General features: G+C 49.8%; 1 protein-coding gene across 2 annotated transcripts in view; it reads right to left on the bottom strand.

Moving 5' to 3' along the window:
- MTCL2 (microtubule crosslinking factor 2) overlaps positions 1-27,068 on the bottom strand; it is a 67,078-nt gene that overhangs the window by 12,367 nt on the left and 27,643 nt on the right. Inside the window, exons 4-10 of one of the 2 annotated variants that reach the window (XM_069541471.1) lie at positions 16,396-16,458; positions 14,549-15,739; positions 12,264-12,410; positions 9,359-9,484; positions 7,920-8,150; positions 2,369-2,473; positions 1,179-1,346 (exon numbers count right to left, since the gene is read on the bottom strand). In XM_069541471.1, the coding sequence (XP_069397572.1) occupies positions 1,179-1,346; positions 2,369-2,473; positions 7,920-8,150; positions 9,359-9,484; positions 12,264-12,410; positions 14,549-15,739; positions 16,396-16,458 (2,031 nt within the window). The remainder of the gene's footprint in view (positions 1-1,178; positions 1,347-2,368; positions 2,474-7,919; positions 8,151-9,358; positions 9,485-12,263; positions 12,411-14,548; positions 15,740-16,395; positions 16,459-27,068) is intronic. The other variant, XM_060030827.2, reaches the window with a different exon arrangement.

Below are 27,068 nucleotides of genomic sequence, written 5' to 3'. Positions count from 1 at the left end.
CCATGTTTACCAGGGTTTGCGGTTAGTGGGGGACATGCACAGTCACATAAAGAATGTGGGCAGGAATCACCTGAGCGTGATGGCTGTCTTGGCCCAAATCTTGGGGTGCAGGAGGGAAACGTGCAATCTATAGACGCTATGTACCCCACACCCGCAAGCTGTGGTCAGGTTCCCATGGCGGGAGGGACACCTGGAACGCCTGGGGTTGGGGGGGCAGTGGGAGCAGGGGACACTGTGGAAGGTGCAGGTGGGGCGGGAGCTGTGAGATCAGCAGGGAGGGTTGGGAGGAGAGAACGGTGGCACCAGGAAGCCAGAAGTCTGAGAACTGGGAAGAAGGTGGGATCACGGTCATGAGGAGCCAGGAGGGCAGAGGTTTGGGGAGTGAGGGTCAGGTCTGCCACTGACTAGCTGGGTGACCTTGGGAAAGAAGCTTAACTCCTCTGTGCCTGCTTTGTCACTTGCCCAACAAAGATAATCAGGGTACCCACCTCTGAGGGGCCCGTGATACCTGGGAGGGCAGACTGCAGCAGGGGCAGCGGGGAGGAAGCTGGGCCCCGCAGAGTTCTGGCGTGGGGTAGGGGTTGGGGTGGTGAGAGCATTCTTTCTGAGCGGGAGGAAGCCCATCCCCTCACTTCTCGGCCAGAGTGGGGGGCAGCACCTTGCCTCCAGGCACACAGCAAAGACCAAATATCCAGGACTCCTGGTTAAGGCTCCTTTGATCATCTGAGTTGTAGGGAGGGGAGCCCCCCAGTTTGGGTGGAGGAAGCAAAACAGAGTCAGGTAGCAGGGGCTTAAGGGGATCCTTATGAGGACAGCAGGCAGCAGAAGTCTGGGTGTGAGGATGAAGGATGTCACCAGGTGCAGACAGGCATTTAAGTGTTCCAGTCTCACCTGCGAGCTCATGGTGCGGCGGAGGCGCCTGTGATGTCCCCATGGCTCCTTTGCCAGTCCCTCACCTGCCTTCCCTAGCCCAGGGACCTTCAGTTCCCACTGTTTCTGGTACCCTTGCTGTGTGACTCTAGGCAAGTGTCTTGCCCTCTCTGGGCCACAAGGTAAGTGAAGGGGTTCCTATGCTTCTAGGAGCATGGCTTGGGCATCCTCCTCCCCAGTCTGACAGCTGAGGCCTTCGCAGAGAGGGGAACAAGGAGGGGGATGTCTCTGACAGGTGGGAGACTCACCAGGGCAGTATGGCTCTTGAGCTCTGCCCGTTCTGTCTCCCAGGTGGCCTTGGCCTTGGCAAACTGTTGCTGAAGCTCAGTCAGACCACGGCGTTCATCCCGAAGCAGCCAGCATAGCTCCTTCAGCGTCACCTTCATGTCGGCCAGTGTCTTGATGTACTCATTGGGCTGCAGATGGGGGCAAGGCCTGGGTCAGGAGCTTTCGGAGCGGCAAGGAGGAGAGGCTGAGCTGGGAACTCATCCAGAGTCCAGCCTGGGACTCTACCAGGCCTCAGGCAAGTCCCACGACCTCTTCGGGTCATCTCCCCGTAAAACAGGCATACCAAGCCCAGCCCTGGCCACCTCTTAGACTGACACATGGCCCAGTCTCACAAAAACACAAAATTCTGTAGTTACAGCAATTATTCAACCCAAATCTGAGCTGGGCCCTGGCTTCTCTGAGGCTCTGCAGCATCTAGGCCTCCGTCTTTCTCCTTGCCCAAGATCTGCCTTCTCTGACCCACCGTAGGCCAGATGGGGAGTCTGAACCACGGAAGCTCCCTGACTGCACGACTTGGACCCAGTCTTCTCTCCTGGGCCCATTACCTGTTTCCCACCTGTAACCCAGCTTACTGTGGGTGCCCCTGGGAGCCTGACCCTACTGCTCTATACTACCCCGTGGCTTGATCTGATGGTTCCTGATCCTAGGCCACAAGGCCCTTCTTCATACAACTCACTCAAGCCTGATGTCCTTACCCCCACTACGCACATCCCAAGCTGCACCTACTCTATAGGGTAGCGACAGAGCTCCATGCTGCACAATACCAGAAGACCTTGCCACATCTCTGTATATACAGTTCTCTTGGTACCGAATGGCCTTTTCCCTATTCTCTATTAGGCAAGCTCCTATTCATCCTTCAAAACCCACCACCTATGACCCCTTCTCTGTAATACCATCCTCTATACTCCAAACAGAATTAACTGCTCTCTCACCTGAGACTCCACAGTCCATCATCTGACCCTCTGTCACTGCCCTGGGGTGACTTACATACCCCATAGCACTGAGCATCTGGGGCCAGTGACCAAGCAATAACCCTCTGCCGCTCCGGTGCCTGGTGTAAGACTGGGGTCAGAAAGCAGCAAGATGTGATCACTAAACAGACAAAGGAACAAATGGACAGGACAGGACTGGAAATGGGCTGAGAACGCACCGTGTTTTGGGTCCAGCTGTCCCCCGTGCAGGTCTTGTTATCAGAATGCTGGGCGTTTAATTCTTCTTCCTCCATTAGCAGGTACAGCTCCTTCATGCTATTTACCTGTTTTTTAAAAACCACACTCAATAGCGGGTAGGAGGGCATCATGCCTGGGGGGGTCTGATCCTCAGGGAGAGGGGATACAGGCTAGTGGCCCAGATAGAAAGTGGGCTGCACAGCCAGGCAGGAATAAAGAAAGGGCGTTTATGGACCAAAAGTACCCCAGCTGGGCACTGATTTCCCAGATTTTAACGTTGAGCCCTGGGCACCGTCCAGGTCAAGGAGCACAGCTGGAGAGTCAGACCCTTCTACCCCCCACACCATCTCTTCTGCCCCAAGGACCATGAGGCATCCCTGAGAGCTACTCCGAAATAGCTATGCTGTCAAGGTAGGCACTGTGGTTGGAATAAAGGGCCACAAGGCACCCTCATAATTATAGATAAGGGCAATCAGAGGCTTGGGTGGGCAGAAGGGACCCTTCCTGGGAGCGGAGGGGTCTGCTGCTGATGGATTCTGGGCAGGAGTCGAGAGCCAGCCCAGGAGACCAGGGTCTAGTTTATGACGGGAGTGAAGCAGAAGTGGGTGCTCATTCACTATTCATTTCATTCATTCATTCATTCATTTGACAAATATTTATTGAACATCTACCATGCACCAGGCCCTGTGTTCAGAGCTGGGAATACATCAGTGAGCAAGACAGACAGAAGCCCTGGTCCCCTTGAGCTTCCATTCCAGTAGCAGGAAAACAAACAAATATGTGAAATATTGATACATGAAACATCATTAAATATATGGAATGTTCCATAATAATAAGTGCTATGGAGAAAAAGAGAGCTGGGAGAGGAGCTAGGATGCGCTGCACTGGGTGGTCAAGGAAGGCCTCAGAGAAAAGGTAATATTTGGGCAAAATCCTGAAGGAGGTAAAAAAAATAAGCCACGTGAATACGTGCAGGTTGAGAATTCCAGGTTAAGGTCACGGTAAATGCAAAGGCCCTGAGATGGGAACACATCTATTTGAGGAAGAGCGAGAGAGCCAGGGAGGAAGTGAGAGGCACGGGGACCAAGGCTGGTTGAACAAGCTTTGTAGGGACTTCGGCTTCTACTCTGGGTGACGTGGGAGCCAGGGGAGGATTGTGCTGAGGAGTGACACGGCCTGGCTTTCAGTTTTACGAGATCACTCTAGCTGCTGTGTTGAGATACTCTATAGGGTAGCGACAGAGCTCCATGCTGCACAACACCAGGGGGCACCATCCACGTGGAGTACACGCGGCCTGGTACCTCCCTGCTTTGAATAGAAGATGCTCGGTGGAAGGGTGCAAGGGCAGAGGCAGGGAGACCAGCTAGGAGGCTACGGTGATAATCCAGGCAAGAAGTGGTGATGGCTCAGATGGGGGTGGTGAGGGGGTAGGCAGTGCAGCTGGGTCAGATTCTGTAGATTCTAGATAGATTCGCAATGTGCAGGAAAGGCCATGTAAGCCAAGTGCCTGGACACGCTCCCCAAGGAGGCAGGTGAAGGTCAAGGAGAGACGCGGCCTGAGGGCTGAGCCCTCGGGACTGTTGACGTTAAGGGGTCAGTTCAGGGAGAAAAGGAAGCGTCCAGCCAAGGAGACTGAGGAGGAGCAACGAGTGAGGTGGAAGGAAAACCAAGAGAGTGTGGTGAAATCAAATGAAGAGGGTTTCTGGGGTTCAGGGCAGGCACTGAGCCTGGAAATATGTGCGGTGGAGCAGGGCCTGTGTGAATAAATACCCAGTTCCCTCCCTGGTCAGAATCTAAACATACTGACTTTTGATTATCTGTATTATCTGTATACACAGGTGCACAATTCTTTCTCCGAAATTCTTTGGGCTGGGTGTGCTTGGAATTCAGAAGTAATCGGGATTTAGAAAGATAATATGGTACCTACACTGTATATTGTAAAACAGCCCCGTCTGGTGAGGTACCCTATGCTCGTGGACACCAATATTTCCCCTTCAAACATGTGAGTACTAATAGGAAATGGGGTAAATAAAGGTTCTGCTGCCAAATGAATGTCAGGTCAATTTTTTCCAACTGAGTTAGACCCAACAAAACACAGTTCTCAGAGCTTCTGGATTTCAGAATTGAGGACAAGGAATCAAAGATCTTTATCTGCAGTAGAATGGGGATAATAATTGTTTCCACATCATAGTGTATGTGTAAAAGTGAAATGCAATTATCCAAATAGAGCATTTAACACAGTGCCCACGACACTATAAATACTCAATATATGAGGGTTATCATTCACATATATAGTTTTTTTTTTTTTTTTTTTGCGGTACGTGGGCCTCTCACTGCTGTGGCCCCTCCCATTGCAGAGCACAGGCTCCGGACGCGCAGGCTCAGCGGCCATGGCTCACGGGCCCAGCCGCTCCGCGGCATGTGGGATCTTCCCAGACCGGGGCGCGAACCCGCGTCCCCTGCATCGGCAGGCGGACTCTCAACCACTGCGCCACCAGGGAGGCCCTCATATATATACTTTTAATTCTACATGTGTGGACACACATATTTTTTAAAAGTATGAATGTACATCAAGTTTGTTATTTATATGGTTATCTGTATTTTATTATGTACTTGTTTATATGTATTTTATACACATGGGCTTTATATCATTATATCTATGTATATATGTATTTTTTACAATGTGGGTGGCTATGTTTCTTATCATGTCTATCTCAGTAAGTATGTATATTTCTATTTATTATAGGCATGTATATTATTTTATTTTCTATGGTTACACCTTATTTTTTTCCTAAAGTAAGTTTCTGTTTCTCTCTGCTATCCCAGTACATCGAAATGGCTAGAAAGATTTTCACCAAATATGGAGAGCTTGCCTGAGACAACCTGATTTAAAATCAGGCTACGTGGCCTGAAGGCAATTCATTTTTTCTGGTGGAGGGGAAACATCTTCCCTAGCAGCCAAAAGTGGGCTTCAGCTATGGAAAACAGTATAGAAGTTTCCCCCCAAATTAAAAATAGATCTCCCATACGATCTAGCAATCCCACTTGTGGGTATATATCCAAAGAAAATGAAATCTGGATCTTTCTATGTTCACTGTGGCATTATTCACAGTAGCCAAGATATGGAAACAACCTAAGTGTGTGTCTATGAATGAACGGGTAAAGAAAAAGTGATAGATACATACAAGGAAATATTATTCAGTCTCAAAAAAGAAGGAAATCCTGCCATTTGCGACAACATGGACATGGATGAACCTGGAAGACATTATGCTAAGCAAAATAAGCCAGAGACAGAAAGAGAACTACTACAAGATCTCACTTATATGTGGAATCTAATGAAGTCAAACTCATACAAGCAGAGAGCAGAATACTGGTTGCCAGGGCAGGCGGAGGGGGGAATAAGGAGTGAATGGGTAAGAGTTTCAGTTTTACAAGATGAAGAGTTCTGGAGATGGACAGTGGTGATGGTTACACAGCAATGTGAATGTACTTAATGCCAGTGAACTCTAAACTTAAAAATGGTTAAAATGGTAAATTTTATGTTATGTACAATATATTTTACTATAATATAAAAAAATAAAATTTAAAAAAGTTATTGTATAACCGATTCACTTTGTTATAAAGCAGAAGCTAACACACCATTGTAAAGCAATTATACCCCAATAAAGATGTTAAAAAAAAAAAGTTATTAAGAAAAACAAACTGGGCTTCATCCAGAGGCTTGTGTGGGACTTCCAAACAGGAGGGACAGTCCTAAAGCAGACAGTGGCTTCAAATAGGAGTCCCCAGGTGTCACTAAGAGTGATGCTCGAGGGGCAGCCATGCTGGGCTTTCCAGGTGCTTCTCATAGGGGTGCCTCCATGTCAGACATTCCTGGGAGAGGGCAGCAGGGAGTGTGTTCATCTAAAGATGGTAGCAGCTCTCTCTAGAGGCCCTTGGGGAGGAGGCGGGTGGCCTATGAGCCCCACTGGGGGTGGGGGAGGAAACTCCTGCTACAGACTCAGGTCTAACCACCATCCCCTGCTCCTGGGACATTCAGGCTACTCTGGGGGACCCCTGACAGGGGTACATGGGGACTGCCACTGGTCCCCATTGGCTCTGGAATGAGTAGCTTGAACCGGAGAAGGGCCAAGCCTAGGCTAGGGCAGAGGTACCTGTACCTAGAAGGCCAAGGCCAAGGTGAGCAGTGCCAACTCAGATGGGTGTGACTGAGGTATGACGTCCTTACATGCCCCCTTCTCCTAGCAATGTCAGCGTGCTGATCGTGACAGGAGGAAGGGGATTTGAGGACAAAGGGTCCTGCACAGGCTGAGGGACAAATGGGCCACGTGAGCCCTTCCCAAGCTTCACACATTCCCAAAGCTCCACTCATCATGTTTCCTGCCACACCCATATACTACCTGTACTATCAGTAATGCTTTTAAGTCAACGTACTCTTTCTAGTTAAATAAACATATCTAAAATAGGAAGTTGATATTACTAAAAATGGAAAGCCAGTGTCCATTATCATTGTCGAAGGTAACATTAAAAATAAAATATATTCATAAGTGAAAAATAAGCAGCAATAAAGAACCAACTACTTTTTTTTTGTTTGTTTGTTTTTGTTTTTGTTTTTTTGTGGTACGCGGGCCTCTCACTGTTGTGGCCTCTGCCGTTGCGGGGCACAGGCTCTGGACGCGCAGGCTCCGCAGCCATGGCTCACAGGCCCAGCCACTCTATGGCATGTGGGATCTTCCCGGACCGGGGCACAAACCCATGTCCCCTGTATCAGCAGGTGGACTCTCAATCACTGCGCCACCAGGGAAGCCCCAGAACCAACTACTACTTTTATAGGTAAAATGTGGATGAATCTCAAAGAATTATAATTAAGCAAAAGCCAGACACAAAAGACTACACGCACTTGTATGAAGTTCTAGAATAGGCAAGATTGATGCATGGTGTAAGAAGTCAGCAGAGTGCTGACTGCTGGGGTGGGCGTATCCCCTGGGGCACCCGGGAGCCTTCTGGAGCACTGGAAATGTGCTCACTGTGACCTGGGTGATGCTATACTATGTATCTGCAGGGTGTACACTATAAAACTTCATCAGCTGTACACTTAAGGTGTGTGCACCTTACTGTATATAAATTGTACCTTAAAAGAGTAAAGAACATTCATATGTACTATATATGCCTATAATGCAGAAACAACGAAACCAGCTCATTAAACGCATCTACATCCTATTGCCAGCTCAAGACGCAGGTCTGTTAAAAAGGGAAACCAACAAATACCAGAGAAGTGTGAAAGACCTACTGGCCCCCTGGCAAGGCCGGGACAGAGTCTGTCGTCTTCACCACGGTCTCCCCGGCATCTGCCACAGCACTCAGTAAAGAGCTGGGTCTCAGCAAACCGATGCTGAAGGAGTGAATGAATGAATGAATGCAAGGATGGACGCTGCAAGCTGATGCTTCGTATCTGAGCCCCAGGGCTAAGTCCCTCCTGTCCTCTCTCCTCTACCCCACCCCACCCCAGTCCCAGTCCCAGGGGAACCATACCTCAAGGAAGTCATCTCCCTCGCTGGGCAAAACCTTGCCCTGCCGCCAGCGCTTGAGGAACCACCTGAGCTTCATGAAGAGCAGGAGGAAGTTGTGCTTGAACTGCTGGGACTCCTGAACCAACATGTTCTTCTCCTGGCTCCAGAATTTCTGCTCCAGCCTCCGCTGCAGGCTCAGACTCTGCAGCTCAAACTCCCGCCGCAGGAGTGCCCTCTGCTGGTCCTCCTTCAGCTGCAAGGGGGACAAGAGGGTGAGCTACCCCAGCTGTCTAGGGGACCCTAACTCATCCCGTTCCAGGCCTCACACAAGGGCCGAGAGGAAATTTCAGGGGGTGCCCGGTGGTGACCCCCGACAGGGATTCCACCACTAGCAGTTCACTGTGTTGAAATAAACAGTTCCCTCAGCTCCTCCAGGGGAGAGAGACTCATAAAAACAGCAGCAATCACAGTAACAATCAGCGAAAGAGCTGGGATCTGAATCTGGCTCTGTCTGATTGTAAAAACCATGACATCATCTAATGAGCCCATACCAGGAACCAACATGAACTCTCACATTCATTGAGGCACCTGGGAGGGTGAGCAGTGATGGCAGGGAGGGGTGACCCACATGCAGAGCAAAGGGCATTCTCGGGGTGAGGAAGGCTGACAGCATTAATAGCCTAGTAAGCAACACGGGGTAATGGCTCAGAGAGAGCCAATAACCTGGATTAGAATCCCAGTCCCAAGGACTTCCCTGGTGGTCCAGTGGGTAAGACTCCACGTTCCCAATGCAGGGGGCCCCAGGTTCGATCCCTGGTCAGGGAACTAGACCCCGCATGCATGCCACAACTAAAGATCCTGCATGCCGCAATGAAGATCTTGCGTGTTGCAGCTAAGACCCGGCGCAGCCAAAGAAATAAAATAAATAATAAAAAAATATTAAAAACAAAGAAAAAAAAGAATCCCAGCCCCACCTTGCCCTGCAAGTGCAACCCTGGGCAAAGCACTTCAGCACTCTGGGCATCAGTTTCCCCACCTGTAAAATGGGGACACACTTCACAGGGGAAAACATGAGGATTAAAGGACATGATGTGTGGCAAGTGCCCTGACATAGAGTAAGGGCTTAATAAATGCTGTCTACTAGCAGAGCTACCATCTTGATTACCAGCCAGGCCTACGGCCTTTCTAATACAGATTTTCAACTCTGACGGGGCAATATTTCATAGATGGGAAACTGAAGCACAGAGAGGCGACAGAATGGGCCTGAGGTCACACAGACAGTCAACGACAAGCCCAGGATTCCAGCCCAGCACAGCTAATGCATAAGCACCAGTGCAGCACGGGGCGAGAAGACACAGGTTTCCCCTGACATTCCCGCCTCTGAAGACCCATGGACCGCTAAGGTTTGGTTCAGGGAAGACAGGTTGCAGTAGGTGCAGGAGAGCACTGGGCACCACCCACCTGCACCACTTTCTGGTTGAAGTTTTCAGCCTCCTCCTTCCGCAGCTGCCGCTCCTGGGAGAGCTGCTCTTGCAGGCCCCGGAGGCTGTCATGTGCTTCGGCCAGCACGAGCTGCAGCTCCTTGATCTGGGGTCGAGATGAGGGACACAGATAAGGAGGAGGGAGAGAGCAGGAGGAGGACAGAAGCTGCAGTCAAAGGACGAGAGTCCTTTGCAGTAAGTCAGGCCCAAGCTGTCCTTCCAGTATAAACCAGGCACGGCAGCTGTCCCTGCCTCCGTGGGTTGTCATGACGATGAAATGAAACAGTGCACATCAAACCTAGCTATTGTTATAATTTTAGCTTGATAATTTCTTGCAGAAATTTGTAGAAAATAAATACTATGAAAACTCAGTTTAATTCACAAAGATGTTCGTCTCGTTTATAATTGCAGTAATTTACAAACAACTAAGATAAGTTGGGGATCAACCATATGTGTTTAATGGGTCTATACTTATGTTAAAATCCATACAACTGCACACTTAAGGATAGTGCCCTTGGGAATTCTCTGGTGGTCCAGTGGTTAGGACTCCATACTTCCACTGCCGAGGGTGAGGGTTCGATCCCTGGTCGGGGGAACTAAGATTCTGCAAGCCACGTGGCATGACCAAAAATAAAATTAAATTAAAAAAAAAAAGGATAGTGCCCTTTACTGTATGTGTATTATTATGTTATACTTCAGTAAAAAGTAAAAAATATATATACTCAATAGAAAAACATGAAGGACATGGACACACACAAACTAAATGTTCACAGTGGTTAATTATGTGATAATCTTGTGATCTTGACTTTCTTCTTTATATCCTTATGCAATGCTGCTTAGAGACTTTATTATAGTTATTTGTTGTTTATAATGACTATATAATAAAACCTTACAAAAAAGACAATAAAACTCTGCCTTTGGTGTGGGGAGGGGCGGGGGGGATTGGGTTTATAAGGATTTGTAGCTAAACAGGCAAAAAAACTCTATTTTGTTAGAAGTCAGTATGGTGACTAGATGGGGAGTAGAAGGGAGGCTTCCAGGGCCAGGTCATGTTCTGTTCATTGATTTGCTTACACAGTAGTGTTCAGTTTATGAAAATTATTTGAGCTGTACACTTACAATATGAGTGCTTTACTGCATGTACGCTATACTTCACTTAAGATTTCTAAAAGTATTTCTACTAATAAAGGGACATTTTTATGCTGTCATGTTAAGCAGGAAAACAGAAAAGGGAAATGTCAGCTCCAACGCCTACATAAAAGGTTTCCAGGTATGGCAAGATGTCCCTCTGTGAAAAAACCAAACACTCGTTATCTGGCCAATAATGTAAAAGTTTGGCAATGGAAGGCACTCTGGCTTGAGGTATATCCTGTATGCCTGTTTTTGTTTTTTTGTTTTTAATATTTATTTGGCTGCATCGGGTCTTAGTTGCGGCACACAGAATCTTTTGTTGCGGTGCATGGGCTTCTCTCTAGTTGTGGTGCATGGGCTCCAGAGCACATAGCCTCAGTAGTTGCGGCACGTGGGCTCTCTAGCTGTGGCGTGAGGGCTCAGTAGTTGCAGCATGCAGGCTTAGTTGTCCCGAGGCATGTGGGATCTTAGTTCCCCGACCAGGGATCGAACCCGCGTCCCCTGCATTGGCAGGCAGATTCTCAACCACTGGACCACCAGGGAAGTCCTGTGTATGCCTGTTTTTTATTAAAAATCCTTAAAGGGCTCAATACTACCTATCTCTGGTGTTTTCCTTAAACTCAGTGCCCAACGCGGTGCCTGGCAACTTGTGACTTCTCAGTAAAGAGTGGCTGAAGGAAACAATAATTGAGGGCAGGTAGGAAATTATTTTCTCTGCAGGTGAGCTGGCCTATCTCTTTTTCTCAAAAAATAAGAACTAAGTATCTCATGATTCCTGCCCCCTCCCGTCCTCTTTTGCCATGGCTGCTAGGACACTCAGACCACTTCAAGAGTTTGATCCATCAGCTTCAAGGGAGCTTCTCCCCCTTCACAGTTGCAGACTGGCCTCCCTGGGACCAAAAGTTGCCTTCCTAGGGAAGCTGAGAAGAAAAGGACGCTCAGGTTGGGGCACACATGAGACTCTCCACGGTTCAGGAGTCTCAGGGAAGCCCCATCCAGCCCATAGGAGCCTTTTCCTGTTTCAGGTTCATTATGAAGTGCTGGGGAGAGGCTCAGTAGGCTTGGGAGGGGCTCAGAACCATCCAGAATTGCTCAAGGACCAGGGAATCCTGGAAATTCTACAGCCACCACCCACTCTAATCCTCCCATATTACAGGTGAGGATCTGCAGCCAGAGAGTGGGAACATGCCTGAGGCCACACAGCCTGCAGGTCTCCTGAGGCCAGTGATGTGTCGTCGTCCTCTTCACCCAACATGGACCAGGCCTTACGCTAAGGCTTTTCATGTATTTAATCCTTTCAACAACCCTATGACACATTACCTTTATTTTAAAGGTGAGAAAACTGAGGATCAGAGAAGTAAAGTGACACTTTTACAATCTTACAGCTAGTATACATAGATCCACAATTTGTACCCAGTCAGCCTGACTGTAGAGATTGTTGCCTTCCTGCTAAACTAATTACTGTTTCCATTAAATGACATAAATTATTAACTTCCCTGTGGAATTCAGTAGTATAGGAGAACAAGATCAATTTCCTCAGATAAGTTTATAAACTTCCTTTCATCAGGCCCTGAGAATGGCCCAAACTTCCTTGTCTCCCTCTCAGCCCTTGCTGTCAGGAAGCTTGGAACCAAAGGAAATACTCAAAACCCGTATCATCACCAGCTAAGATTCTCCACAGATCACTCTGCTCTTCAGCGGCCTCAGCCATTCTCCTCCCACCCTCCCCGCTGCCTGCTCAGGCCTATGCCCACCTCAGAGGCATAGGAATCACTGTCTTCAGCTCGGTAAGGCCTGAAGCTCCGGCTGGGGTCGGGCTTGGAGTCCAGGTCGCCGCTGCGGAAGGCCTCTCGTATCCTGGGCTCCCATTCCGGCAGGTCCCTGAGGTCAGGTGGCTGCACCTAGAGGCACAGGCAGAAGAGACTAAAGGTGAGCATGGGGAGGGGACACGGGGGCGCTAGAAACTGCACCCACCCAGGCCTCTGGCTCTGAAAGAGGCCTCTGGCCGCACACCTGAGGGCAGGGGCCTAGGTGGATTTACCTCCGGGGCTCAGCCCCAGCCCTGGTTGGCACACTGCGACTGCCCCACGAATGTCTGTTGAAAGGCTGAATGGCTAGTGGTGAGTGAAAACACTGATTCTGTGAATGCCTGTCTTGTGCACAAACCTTCTGAGCCAGCTTCAACTGTCCTCCCACACATGCGGCCCCAGCTCATTCCTACCCCAAGGAGAACCAAGAGGGAGACCCAACATAGGGCAGTCTGCTTGCTTGAGAAAAGCAAGATCGAGGGCTTCCCTGGTGGCGCCGTGGTTGAGAGTCCACCTGCCAATGCAGGGCACACGGGTTCGTGCCCCGGTCCGGGAGGATCTCACATACCGTGGAACGGCTGGGCCCGTGAGCCATGGCCGCTGAGCCTGCACGTCCGGAGCCTGTGCTCCGCAACGGGAGAGGCCACAGCAGTGAGAGGCCCAAGTACCACAAAAAAAAAAAAAGAAAGAGCTAAACCTCCCTGTACAGACATGGGAAGACGCCCCTCCCCCAGTGCTCTCAGGATGAAGATCAAACCTCCCGACACTGAGGTCCAGCCGCACTCTTTCCCTTAGTCCTTGGACACATCCTGCTCCTTCTGGCCATGATGCCTTTGCACAGGCTGTTCCCTCTGCTTAGAACACTCTTCCCCTGGTGATCCATCCTTCTGATCTCAGCTCAGATCAGAGGTCCTCCCTGACCCAGGGTCTAGGTCAAGCTTCTCATTCACAGAAGCCAGCACCTTTCCTAGCGAGCCCTCATCTCAGTTTGTGATTTCCCATTCAATGGCATGATGTTTTGATGAACATCTCTTTCCCCACTAGATGATGCAGGCTGGGGGGCAGGAATCATAACTGTTTATTTGCTTACCATGGCACCTCCAGCACTAAGAACAAAAAGCATACGAACCATAAATACAGCATCGTAAATAAATGAACAAATAGATACATTACACAAGAAAAACAAGTTGTGCGGTAGCAGGAGGTATAACATAAAGCAATTTGAGGCAAAAACAAATATATGAGAGTACATGGAGAGAAAGAGTTAGAAGGGCATGCTGTGATGATGGAATGTTCTAGATCTGCACCACTTGACACACGCAGCTACCGAGCCCTTGAAATGTGGCTGAACTGAAGAAGTGAACTGTCAATTATATGTACCGTACCTTTTATTAATTTAATTTTAAGCAGCCCACATGTGCCTATGACAGCACTGCTCCAAAACCAGTGTTAATTAGCAAAACCTTGAAGGAGTAAGAAGCAGGGGGGAGGAGGCTTCATCTTTTTACCAGAGGCACTTCTGAAGCTCTTCGCATGTTTATGGATTACTCTTGCAGTGATGCTTTTTGGGGGGACAAGTGCTTTTGCTATTTTAATTTTTCTAACTAGTAGTTTATAGATATCAAGGCTGGAAGTTCATTACCTTTAGAAAGCCAAGTTTCTGGCCTTTGCACAGGATCTGACCAAAGCTTTTTTTTTTTTAAATAATACTCGTTTTAAAATACAGCGTTGCAAAAGAAACATGAGGAGAAGAAAGGGCAACCTGGCATAAAAGATAGGGCTTTGGAATGAATCCCTTTATCAACAGTAAATGACTAAGAGAACTGCGGTATATTCACCCCATGAGATCATATTCAGTCATGAGAACACACAAATTATTGCCACCTGAGACAACAGACATAATGATGAGTGAAAAGTCAGGCACAGGTGAGTGTGTTCTGTGTGATTCAATTTATGCAAAGTTCAAAGACAGGCAAAACTGAATCGAGAGGGGTTACCCTTGGGAGTGGGGATAGTGGCTAAAAGGGGACCTGAGGAGGGCCTTCTGGGGTGCTGGTCACATTCTAGTTCTTGTCCTGGGTGACGCTTACACAGGTGTGCTCACTTTGGGAAAATTCATTAAGCTGTGTACTTGTGCTTTGCGTGCCTCTCTGTACGTATGGTTCAGTAAAAAAAAAACCGTACATACATATATAAAAAAAGTGATAGGGCCTGTGACTGGGACATCTTACCTGGAAGTCTGAGCCAAGGTCTTTGGCCAGAAGAATCTCCTTGGAGGGTCCCTGGGAGCCCAAGGCGGGCAGCGTCGAGAAGGGCTCTGGCTGCTCCTTGTTGGGGTCCCCGAGGACCGAGTCCGCCTTCCGCGTGAAGGCGTGGAGCTCCTGCTGGAGCAAGCTCAGCCGCACCAGGAGGGCGTGGATCAGTTTGGTGTCCCTGGGGCCCTCGCTGTTGTTGCCGGGGGCCTCGTGCAGCCGAAAGTCGGCACACTCGTTGTCCAGATACGGGCGGAGGCCGGCCGTGAAGCCGTTGGCATCGGCCACCAGGACGTCGATGGCCTTGCTGACCAGGACGGCCTGCTCCCTCAGCCCCGGAAGCGCCTCGGCCTCCCGGGCCCTGCAGAGCCGGGCGGTGTGGGGTCCGTGGGCCTCGCCGAGGGCCGCGGGCACACACTGGGCCGAGTCCCCGGCCTCGGCGTCCGTCTCCAGCATCGGCCGCGTGCTCTGGCAGGAGGCGAGGTCACAGCGCTGGAGGTTGGAGAGGAGCACCCGGTTCTCGTACTGCAGCTTCTTGACCTTGCCGCTGAGCTCGCCGATCTGCAGCTTGGCGGCTGCCAGCTCCTCCTGCGAGGGCTCGCTGAGCACAGAGCAGCTGTCCTCCGACAGCGTCACGTCCAGCTCGTGCTCCGAGCGGTACTTGGCCAGCTCGCTCAGCAGCAGCTTGTTCTGGTCCTCCAGCTCGGCTGAGGAGCGCCGGAGCAGCTCAGCCTCCTCCTCCACGAACTGCAGGTGTCGCCGCAGCTCCGCCAAGCTCTCCCCGCACTCGCCGCCGCTGCCGCCCAGAGCGGAAAAAGCCAGGCGTGCCTCGGGGCCCCCGCAGCCACCGCCGTGGTCCTTCATGTCGTCCATCTCGGCCCGCAGGCCGCGGTTTTCCACCTCCAGCTCCACGATGCGGCGGCTCAGCAGGTTGGCTTCCTCCTCCACCAGCTTCAAATGAACCTTGAGCTCGGTCTCCCGCGAGTGGGGTGCGTCCGCCAGCTCCTCGGCCGACAGGGCGCCATCCAGGTCCCCGTAGAGCGAGCGGTACTTGAGCAGCTCCTCCTTCATGCTGTCATTCTCCTTGGCCAGCTTGGTGAGCTTCTTGCACATGAGGGCCGACTCCTCCTTTGCAAAGTGCAGCTGGCACTTCAGGTCGGCACTGTCCTCCTGTGGCCCGAGGGGGAACAGGGACAGGCACAAGCCAGCAAGGTTAGTGTTGGGAGGCTCGGCCACAGCATTTCAGGGAGCACTAACTACGTGCTGGGGACACAGCCCTGACCCTCAAGGTGGGTCCAGAGGGGAAGCAGAGAGGGGGACATACATATTGTAGCACAGATGGGGCACCGCATGTAGCCTGGGGAGTCCAGGAGGGCTTCCTGGAGTAGGCAACATTCTGCCAGGGTCAGTGTTGCTGCTACTACTACTACCATTACTACTGCAGTTTTCTCATCTGTAAAATGGGGCAATAACATTCCCTCCCTCACAGACCATGAAGAAAATTAAATGAGTCAATATATAAAAAGTGCCTGCCACCCTGACCATCCAGGACCACTAGAAACTAACTATATTCTATGCCTGACCTGTGCTACATATAGCACTTTCTCTAGCAGAGCATGTGAGAACCATGGGCTCAGGGTGTAGTTTGGGGAAGTAAAGTACACAGCGAAGCTAAGAAAGTGAACAAGGGGAGGATGGAGTAGAAACTGGGGCAGGGTGGGCACCTCTGGGGACTCCCCGAGCTACATGGAGTTAGGCCTGGGGCCTTCAGACTGAAAGCTACTGCTGGGGGCTGCACAGAGGCTGTGGAGGCTGACGGGAGGTACCTGCATGGAAGGTTTCTTGTCCGTCTTCCCAAGGGAGCGGGTTCCTCTTTTCTTCAAGGAATGCTGGAGCGAGATTAAAAAAAACTGAACTGAAAGCTCACAGGGTGATGCACATCCAAAGAGCAGTCACAGTGCCTAGGGTTCCGCTGAGGGCCCCTGCCCTCCCTGGCCAGCGCAGCCCAGCCATGTCCAGCCTTGACCAGCATCAACTGCTGAGCCAGAGAAGTCTCAAGACCACCCAATGGGTTGCAAATGGGGAACAGGACAGAAGCACTTGAGACGATTCTGAACCCACCTGCCCAGGGTTCCTCCCCTCTCTCACCCTGAAATTGTGATCCAGTTGGGTTGAGCCCAAGACCCAGAAATCTGGGTTTCTGTTCTTGTTTGTCTTTCATTCATTCACCAAAGACTCCCTGAGCACCTATCACGTGCCAGGCATAGTTAGGCATGAAGAATACAGCAGGGACCATGACAGACAGGGTACTTGAGGGGGATGCTGGAGTGTTATGCCTTTAGGACTGGGGCACGCATTCCCCTGGCTAAGACCTCAAAGTTGAGTCCTTCCCCCAGCGATGGCCATTGGCTGAGGGCAACCACCTCATCCAAGGTCATGTGCCCTCCCTGGGTGGGGGTACTGGGGGGGCGGGGAACCCACATCCAGTGACTGGTCCGTGCCCCCTTCCCACTTCAGCTCCAGAGCTCCCCATGGGATCAGCTGAGGCCATTGGTGTGAATGCTCTGCAGCTCAGCTTCTCCCTCTGCCTCGATCCCTGATGGTGTTATTCCAAGGGGACGTTTCCAGAAGCCTCTTGTATGCAAATCTCCATCTCAGGGGGAATCCTGAGCTCATGGAACTGACATTCCAGTGAGGACTTTAATTCAGCATGGATACTAATAAACAAAATGAATATGGTAAAACAGATCATAACTATACAAGACGCTTAGAAATGACGAGGAACTGATCATTTTTTACAATTTAAATGGTAGGTTTTCATGCAGATTAAAGCAAAATAAGCCTATAATAATCATCATGATTCAAAACTACAGAAGCAATAGGGGAAGAAATAGATACATTTGATTAGATAAGCAAATTCGACATGGGAAAAAAAATACCCGAAGAAAAGCAAAAATAGAAATAATTAACTGGGAAAAAATATTTGCAATGTATTACACTGACAAAGGGTTAATATCTTAAATATGTAAAGAGATTCACAAAATAGAGGAAAAAATCCAACACACCTATAGAAAAACGGGCTAGAGATATGAAAACCGGTTCACATGCAAAAAAAGATAGATGGCTCCAACCATAGGAAGATGCTCAACCCTAATCATGGTAGAGAAATGTGAATTAAAACTATACTGAGATACAATTTCTCACCTATCAGATTGGCAAAAATCCAAACACCTGACAACACATTCTATTGATGAAACTATGGAGAAACAGGATCACTCATATTTCACTGGCAAGAATGCAAAATGGCACAAGCCCAGTGGAGGGGAATTTGAGGAATTGTTATAAAAATCATTTCTGAGCTTTCTCAACGTTTAAAAAAGTCACTCAGATGCATGAGTCCACTGAACACTTCTTCCCAAGAGAGGGGTGATTCATGTTAGTGGCATATAAAATCACCCTTGGGTTACATTTGACTTTTCAAGTCAGGCAGGTAATTGTCAAGCATGCTCCCAGGTAGTCCAAATACATGGGCTCCTGGTCCCCCACGTCTCACACCCAGTCGCTGAAGGTGAGAACCACTGATCTAATCTAAGCCCCCAGTTTACTGAAGGCTAGAGAGAGGTCCCACAGCAAAACCAGAGCTGACCTGGAACCAGTTCTTTTTTTTTTTTTTATGTCTTTATTGAATTTGTTACAATATTGCTTCTGTTTTATGTTTTGTTTTTTGGCCATGAGGCATGTGGGATCTTAGCTCCCCGACCAGGGATCGAACCTGCACCTCCTGCATTGGAAGGTGAAGTCTTAACCACTGGACCGCCAGAGAAGTCCCTGGGACCAGTTCTTGACAGAGCTCTTGTTCTAGCTCCAAAGACCTGGAAGGAGAAAATGTGCCTTCTTGGACAAGGGACAGAGTGGAGCCAGCACAGTGGTTCTCAACCTGGGTGCACGTCAGAATTACCTAGGGAAACTTAAAAAGAAAAAAAAGATGCCCAAGGTCCCAACCCCAGAGAGTCTCACATCATTGGTCTGGGTAGGTCCCAGGCATCAGTATTTTTAAATAGCTTCCAAGGTGATTCTAATGTGCAGCTAAGCTTGGAACCACAGAGCCAGGGAGATGAACCCCAGACAGGCTCTTAAGTTCATCTTAGAGCCGAATCAATTCCTAAAGAGACCTTTTGAAATGCAAATGAGGCAAGAAGGCAGAGGCTGATATTTCAGACGCTGGGTGCCAAGAGCAGGGAGCCAGTATTTGAGAAGGACGGATGGAGGATCTTGCCAGGCAAGGAGGAAAGAGTAGGGAAGGCAGGGGTGAGGGCCACAAAACAAGTCCTTCCCCAAAGACCCCCTCCTACAAAAGGGGCCTGGGAAGGGGATGCTCAGAGACCCCTCCTGGAGTGGTGAGGTGGGGGCCCAGGAGTCAGGTGGTCAGGCTTGCAGATCTGGGCCCGCCCATCACAAGCTGATGGGAGGGGCTATGACCTCAGCTGGGACCCCGTCAACACTGAGTTTATGATCCTGGGTGAACCCCTTCCTCTCTCTGAAACTCCATTTCATCATCTATCAATACACAACTGAGCCATGGATTAGGTGACCACTGTAGACTTTCTGGAGGAGGGAAGTGGGGTGACAGTAAGGGGAACCAGGGGTCTCCAGGGGCACTGAGAGGTCCCAGCCATCACATATAAAGGAGTGAGATAACACAAAGCCTAAAGCCATGAAAAAGGACAGAGGGAGGGTGAGATTCACGGACACGGTAAAATCTCTGAGACAGCTTGGTGAGCGAAAGGAAACTGCAAAACAAAACCTGCAGGGCTTCCCTGGTGGCACAGTGGTTGAGAGTCCGCCTGCCGATGCAGGGGACACGGGTTCGTGCCCCGGTCCACGAAGATCTCACATGCCGCGGAGCGGCTGGGCCCGTGAACCATGGCCGCTGAGCCTCCGCGTCCGACAGGCTCCGCAACGGGAGAGGCCACAGCAGTGAGAGGCCCGCGTACCGAAAAATAAAAAAAATAAACAAAAAACCCCACAAAACCTGCAACCCTAATGTCCACCAACTGATGAATGGATGAACAAAACGTGGCATAGCCACACAAGGCAGTATCAGCCACGGAAAAGAACGAAGCCTTGCTCGATGCTACAACACGCTTGAAAACATGCTGAGGTAGAGAAGCCCGTCGCAAAAAGCCACACAGCGTATGAATCCATTTACATGAAGTGTTGAGAGGAGGCAAAGCCACAAAGGCAGAAAGTAGATGAGTGGCTGCCAGGGAGGAAGAGGAAGAGGGAATGGGGAGTGACTTGGGGTTTCTTTCTAGGGCGAGGAAAATGTCCTGGAATTAGAGAGTGGTGATGGCTGTAAACTCTTGAGTATTCTAAAAACCACTGAACTGTATCCTTTAAAAAGCAAACTATATGGTATGTGAATTACATCTCAGTAAAGCTGTTATTTAAAAAAAAGCCAGAACACGTTACCATTTTTATAAAGATAAGACGTGTGTGTGTGTGTGTATACACGTGTGCACATGTGCATGGTGGGGGAATATGGTCTAAAGAACAAGCACCAGGCTGATAACGATGAGAGTACAGGGAACTTGCACTTTGCACTTTTCTTCCCCCACATTTTTTCAGGAGGGAAGACATAGTCCTCCAGCGTTTTCTCTTTAAAGTTTTTAAAAATTATACAGTATTTTAAAAAATAAATTAATATATAAAGACACATTCTCACTGTAAATCTGTACTGTTCTGACGAAGCAGAAGCCCCCCTGTTTACACCCCCATCCCTTCTCCTCCTGAGGGTGACCACAGCTGAGGGTCAGCTGGAGCTCCTTCTAGATCTCTGGCTCTGTGTTTAAAATACTGAAATAGATGGTGTTCTTTTAGACTTTCCTTCCTATGTTTACTCGACTCTGTGATCTTTGACTTTTATAATAAGCACCTTAAAGCAGAAGAAAACCCCAAAACATCCAGCCTTTAAAAAGACAGTCTGTGTTCATGCTATATTATTCTGTATGTTACAGAAACTGTGCATGTAACGTAATCCCATCTTTATGAAAAAAAATACATAGAGGAATATACATCATATAAGCACAGAGAAAGGCCTGAAAAGACACAAACCAAACCAAATCACAGGTTAGGCTGAGTCAGGCGTCGTATTGAGGGAAGTGGTTAGGGGAGCCTTTCTTCTTTTATTTTATGTATCATTATTATTTCTTACATTTTGGAGGACACACTCACATACTTCAAACTTCAAAAAACCCCAAAAGGGGGCTTCCCTGGTGGCACAGTGGTTGAGAGTCCGCCTGCCGATGCAGGGGACACGGGTTCGTGCCCCGGTCCGGGAAGATCCCACATGCCGCAGAGCGGCTGGGCCCGTGAGCCATGGCCGCTGAGCCTGCGCGTTCCGCAACGGGAGAGGCCACGGCAGTGAGAGGCCCGCGTACCGCAAAAAAAACAAAAAAAAAGAAACAAACCAAAAAGGAATACAGTGAACCCTGTGACCAGCTCTCTTGCCCGAGGCAAGCAGTGCAACCAGAGCCTGACGTGTCCACCCTTAGAGGTATGCTAGGCATGCATTTAGATGTTTTTGTAATGAAATTTTTGCTTCACTGAGCTTATATTACTTTTTTAGTAAAAAAAAATGCATATATACATTTCAATATGTGTGTGCGCATATGTAGAAAAACGTATTGGAAGTACAACATATTGGGAAGTACTCCCACCCAAATAGTAATTTGGTAATTACTCGGAGGAACTCCCTCTGAATACTGGGTGAAACTTTTTCTCCCTATGGCTTGCTTGTATTTCCTAGTCTTTCTCTACTACGCATATATTACCTGTTGGGTGGGAGGGGAAAGTTATAGTAAAATGTTTTTAAAATGTACTTCCCCAAGAAAAGTCATGAACACCATTCCAACACATTTTCAGAGGGTGAGATCTGAGTGCCCACCAGAAAGGGAGGGCAGTGGGCAGAGAAGAGGGGCTGAAGCAGCAAACCTTTTCAGGACCAAAGTGGTGCCAGCCTTTTCTGGATGGAACTGCCCCTGTCCCTGCCCCCCACCTCATCTAAGCCATTTAGGCTCCCACACTGCTCTGCGGCTCTGGAGGGAAAACAAGGCAGGCTCACAGAGCACAAAGACCTTCCTCCTCTCTGCAGGGCAGCAGCTGGCCAGGCGGCCTGGGGGACCGCGTTGCCCCTCCAGGGAGCCAAGGCCCGTCACAGCCCCTCTGTCAAGCCCCCAGGGGCAGATGCTCTGGCCCTGGGCCTCAGGTGGGCGGGCTGGGGCAGGGCAGGACAGCACCCGGGCACCAACAAGAATGCCAGTCACAAGTGCCGGACCCCGAGGGCACAGTCCTTGGCCTGGCACGCAGCAGGGGCTTCCCCACCCACCAGCAACTCACAAGGCCGCTTTTGAGCAGCCGGGGTGGTGCCTCTAAGCATCCTTGGTCTAACGGCTCCTAGTAGGAGCAGAAGCTCTGCCCTCCTTGCCCTCCTCCAGGAGATCAGAAGAGGGTACTTCCGCCCCTCCAGCCCACACAGAGAGGCTGCCTGAGCACAGCTCTGGAGAGGCCCCCTGTCTTCTAACACCTTCCATGCTTCCATGCTGCCAGGAAACAAAGACCAACCTTCAAGGAATAAAACAAGCCTTCTGCCAAAACAGTTGGGTAGATTTTCATCCAATTTAGAGGGGATGTTTGAAAAGGTCTCACTGAAAACACAGACTGTGCTGTGTGTACCAACTTTACTCCGGGGGGAGCCTGGGGTAGGGGTGCATCTCAAAGACTGAGGAATTCTTCCTCCAAAGTGGCTGAAGCAGCTAGAGAGTCGGTGTGGCTCCGGGCTGAGGGAGACCATTTGAGTGGAGGAAACAGAGCGGTTTGACACGGACCCCAAATCAAAGTACAGGGGCAGAGGCTGCCAAGTGCAGGCGTTGATTTGCTGCCTAACTGCTCCTTCCACGGGCGCCTGGCAGTCAGATATGGAGAGCTCCTTGCTAGAGGCAGCAGAAGGATATTTATTGAACTAAGGCCCACAGGTGATGACACTGATAACCAGTATTTGCCGAGCTCTTATTCTCCACTAAGCATTTTACCTGCTTGTCTTGATTAATTCTCATAAACACCTCTGAGATGTAGGGATTCACGTTCCCTTTTTTTTTTTTTTTTGCAGTACGCGGGCCTCCCACTGCTGTGGCCTCTCCCGTTGCAGAGCACAGGCTCCGGACACACAGGCTCAGTGGCCATGGCTCACGGGCCCAGCCGCTCCGCGGCATGTGGGATCTTCCCGGACCGGGGCACGAACCCGTGTCCCCTGCATCGGCAGGCAGACTCTCAACCACTGAGCCACCAGGGAAGCCCCCCATTTAAAAAAAATTTATCATTTATTTATTTTGGCTGTGCTGGGTCTTAGTTGCGGCACGTGGGATCTTTAGTTGCAGCATGCGGACTCTGAGTTGCAGTATGCATGCGGGATCCAGTTTCCCGACCAGGGATCGAACCTGGGTCCCTTGCATTGGGAGCGTGGAGTCTTACCCACAGACCACCAGGGAAGTCCCCATATTCCCATTTTATAAAGGAACAAACTGAGCACTGGAGCGGTTACATGATTTGCCCAACACTACAGTTATTTGCAAATAAGTGGCAAAGCCAGGATTCAAACTCAGGCCCGTGTAACTCCAAGTTCGAGTTTGCCCTGCAGCACACAGGCCACGGCTAGGCTGCATCAGATGACGACGTCAGCAGAACTGAGATTTGAACCCAGGTGAACTGATACTATGGTGAGTGCCCTTCCTACCCCATGGGAGTGGGAATCGGGCCAAGAAGCCTGGGCCAGAGAAGGAAGTACTCGTTGGAGTGAGTGGCCTCTTCAGAGGTTCCAAAACACAGCTGGGTTCTAGGAAGGCCCCTGGATGGGGCAAGGAGGGCACGGGCATCACCGTAAGAGTCAGTGTGGCTTTGGGAGATGGGGAGTCCTGGGTTAGGATGCCATCCTTGTCTTTCCCCTGTCCCATCTATATCCAGCAAGTCCACGCTTTCACTGCTGAGGGCCTGGGTTCAATCCCTGGTCCCGCAAGCTGTGTGACGCAGCCAAAAAAATAAATAAACAAAATAAAATAAAATGGGGACAAAATCACGATGTACCTTGGGAGGCTGCTGGCTACACAACGTGAAGACACACATAAAATGCTTAGTGTAGTGCCTGGCACAGAGCAAGCGCTCAGACACAGCAGCTATGTTATAATAAATCCCATCGACACTGAGATTGGCTTTCTGCCTAAAATAGAAAGACGGGGAATGATCCTGGATTGGGGGTGGCGGTGGCTCGTGTTACGATTTTTGAGCTGCATTCCAGCTGGCAACGGTGCCACTGCAGAACACAGCTGGGGCAGGCCACCCTCCCTTCTCTCTAGCGAAGAGCCATCTCCATAGCAACCACATCAGCTCAGGCCAGGGGCTCCTGTTCCCAGCCGGGTGACAGCATCGCCACAGCAACCTGTCAGGATGGCAAAGGCAGATCTCGATGATGGGACTGGAACAGCTCTGGCAGAAGAATTGCTAAGGGACCCTCGTCTCCATAGAAACCATATCAGGAAGGAGAGGGAGGAGAGAGGGCAATCAGCAAATAAACACAGGGCCACGCCTCCTTCTGCAGATCCTAAGACACCCAGGGGCACATCAGGGAGGGCTAGGCCAGCCTCACTGACGTGGCCTTCAAGAGGAAGTGAACCAGTGTTTCCTGAGCACCAACTGTGTGCCAGGCACCACAAAGGGCTCTTTACATGCTTGACTTTATTTAAAAGTTCACTAATAATAACCACGCGCCCCCCCCAAAACCCCCTAAATACAGCAATCATAGAATAAAAAGCAAAAGCCACTGCCTACCATCTCCTACCATTTCTAATGCCTCAGTTCAGTGGGTTTTCCTCCAGACTTTCCTCCAGGCTATGCACTTGCACATATAGACACAGGCTTCGAAATCAGTTCATTCTGTATGACTTTCCAAAATAATTAGTGGGACTGCACAATACGTATGGTTCTGTAGCTTCCTCTCCCCGCTTAACAATGTATCTTAGAGATCTTTCCACATCAGTGCATATGTATCTGCCTTTTTTCTTAAATCGTGGGAAAGTACACCTAATATAAAATTTACTATTTTAACCATTTTTTTCTTTTTGATGGCAGTAAAATATACATAACATAAGATCTGCTATTTTTAGCCATTTTCAAGGGTACGATCCAGTGGCATTATCACCATTCACCTCCAGAACTTCGTCATCATCCCAAACTGAAATGCTGTCCCTATTAAACAGTATCTCCCTATACCCTCCTCCCTCCAGGCTCTGGTAACTTCTAACCTACTTTCTGTCTCTATGAATTTGACTACTCTCAGTATCTCATCTGAGTGGAATCATATAATGCTTGTCCTGTTGTGTCTGGCTTAGTTTACTGAGCACAGTGTCCTCGAGGTTCACCCACGTTGTAGCCTGTTTCAGAATCACGTTCCTGCTTAAGATTATACATACATTGTAGGTATATACTACATTTCTGTTGGTTCATTGATGGACATTGGGGTTGCTTACACCTTCTGGCTACCGTGAATAATGCTGCTATGAACATGAGGGTACAAATATCTGTTCGTGTCCCGGCTTTCAATTCTGCTATATACCCAGAAGTGGAATTGGCTTATTTGGAAATTCTGTTTAACTTTCTCAGGAACTGCTATACTACCTTATTCTTTTTAACTTCTTCACAGTGTTTTATGGTTACCCAATCTTATGAATGATCACGAACAACTTCATAAACTGGGTACTGTTATTATCCTGATGTCACAGATGAAGAAACTGAAACTTAGGGGAGGTGGCTTCAGGGTCTCAGCCCCATCTCAGGCAAGGAAAGGCTGGGTGAGCTCAGGCAGGCTCTCCCTCTCTGGACCTCTGTTCCCTCTCCTTTACAATGGGAACAGGCTGACATCCAAGGCACCTTCTGAAACTGTCTCTCCTTTTCACTATCAAGGGTGGCGGCGATGAGATGTGTGAAGATGGTTCCCTGTTATTGGCCAGGCCATGGAGGGCAGGAGCCCTGGGCAGCCCTGAGTAGCAAACACCTCCCATCTCCACACCGAGAAGCCTTTGGCACGTCACACCAACACACCCAGTGGGGAGGGCAGCAGAAGGATTGTTATGGCCTCAGGGCTGTGGTGTCTGTCCTGGAATGCTGGCACGCCTGCCCTTGGGAAGGTGAGAACTGTGCCCCGGAACAACGTTCGATCCTAGCATGCCTCATGCGCAGCCAGACAGCTGAGGCCCAGCTGTGCCTCTGGGGGCAGAAGGCACCGGGGCCGCCTGGGACACAGACCCCTGGATTCTGGAGGATTCCAGCCCTTAGGCATCACCTGGGCTGATGGTTTCCAATCTGCACAGCCCACCGGGCCCTACGTGACCTGGAGGACATCGCTCCCTCCCTCAGGGCTGTGTTTTCATCCATAAAACTGGTACAATCACAACCTCATCAGGCCTTTCTGAAAATCATGGAAAGTGTCTAGCATGGTGTTTAACATGCTGTACACCTAACACACAGCAGAAGGAAGAATGGGATGCCAGGTGGAAGGACTCTCATGACCAAAGACAGAGAAGCTGGTGCCTGGGGTCACACTCAAGAAGCATCTGGGGCTTCCCTGGTGGCGCAGTGGTTAAGAATCCGCCTGCCAATGCAGGGGACAAGGGTTCAAGCCCTGGTCCGGGAAGATCCCACATGCCGCGGAGCAACTAAGCCCGTGCGCCACAACTACTGAGCCTGCGCTCTAGAGCCCGCGAGCCACAACTACTGAAGCCCATGCGCTCTAGAGCCCGTGCTCTTCAACAAGAGAAGCCACCGCAATGAAAAGCCCGCGCACTGCCATGAAGAGTAGCCCTCATTCGCCGCAACTAGAGAAAGTCCGAGTGCAGCAACGAAGACCCAACATAGCCAAAATAAATTAATTAATTAAATTTAAAAAAAGAAAAGCATCTGTGTCCTGGAAATGTGTTGAGACACCAGCCAGAGGCTGCCCAGACCCGGCAGTGACTTTATACCGAGTGGCAATGCCAGGCAGTCCCTAAAGCGTGTCCACAAAATCTATACCACTTAGTCCTTCCAATGATTTGAAGTATTACTATCCCATTTTATACATGAGGAAACTGAGGCACAGAGGGCTGGGTCCCCTGCTCAGCACTGTTGCATGTTTTCTCAGGCAATCCTCTCCCAGCTGTGGTCCTTTGATGGCTGACTGTCTCCTTCGTTAGCCTGTGGGCTCCTGGAGGACAGGAACCAGGTGTCTCTCACGCACCCCTGTGTCCTTAGTATCCAGCACACAGTGAACACAGTAGGTGCTCAGGGAGCGCGTGCTGGAGCAGTGAATGAATAGACAGCTCTGCCAGGGAGGCATAACTGTGCAGAGACAGAGGCTCAGAGACACTGGCTGGATGGGGTTGGCACATGCCTGCCCAGCCCAGGCCTGGCCCTG

Source organism: Delphinus delphis, chromosome 15, assembly GCF_949987515.2.
Source record: "Delphinus delphis chromosome 15, mDelDel1.2, whole genome shotgun sequence".
Taxonomy (NCBI): Eukaryota; Metazoa; Chordata; class Mammalia; order Artiodactyla; family Delphinidae; genus Delphinus; species Delphinus delphis.
This window is presented reverse-complemented; position numbering and strand designations above follow the sequence as displayed.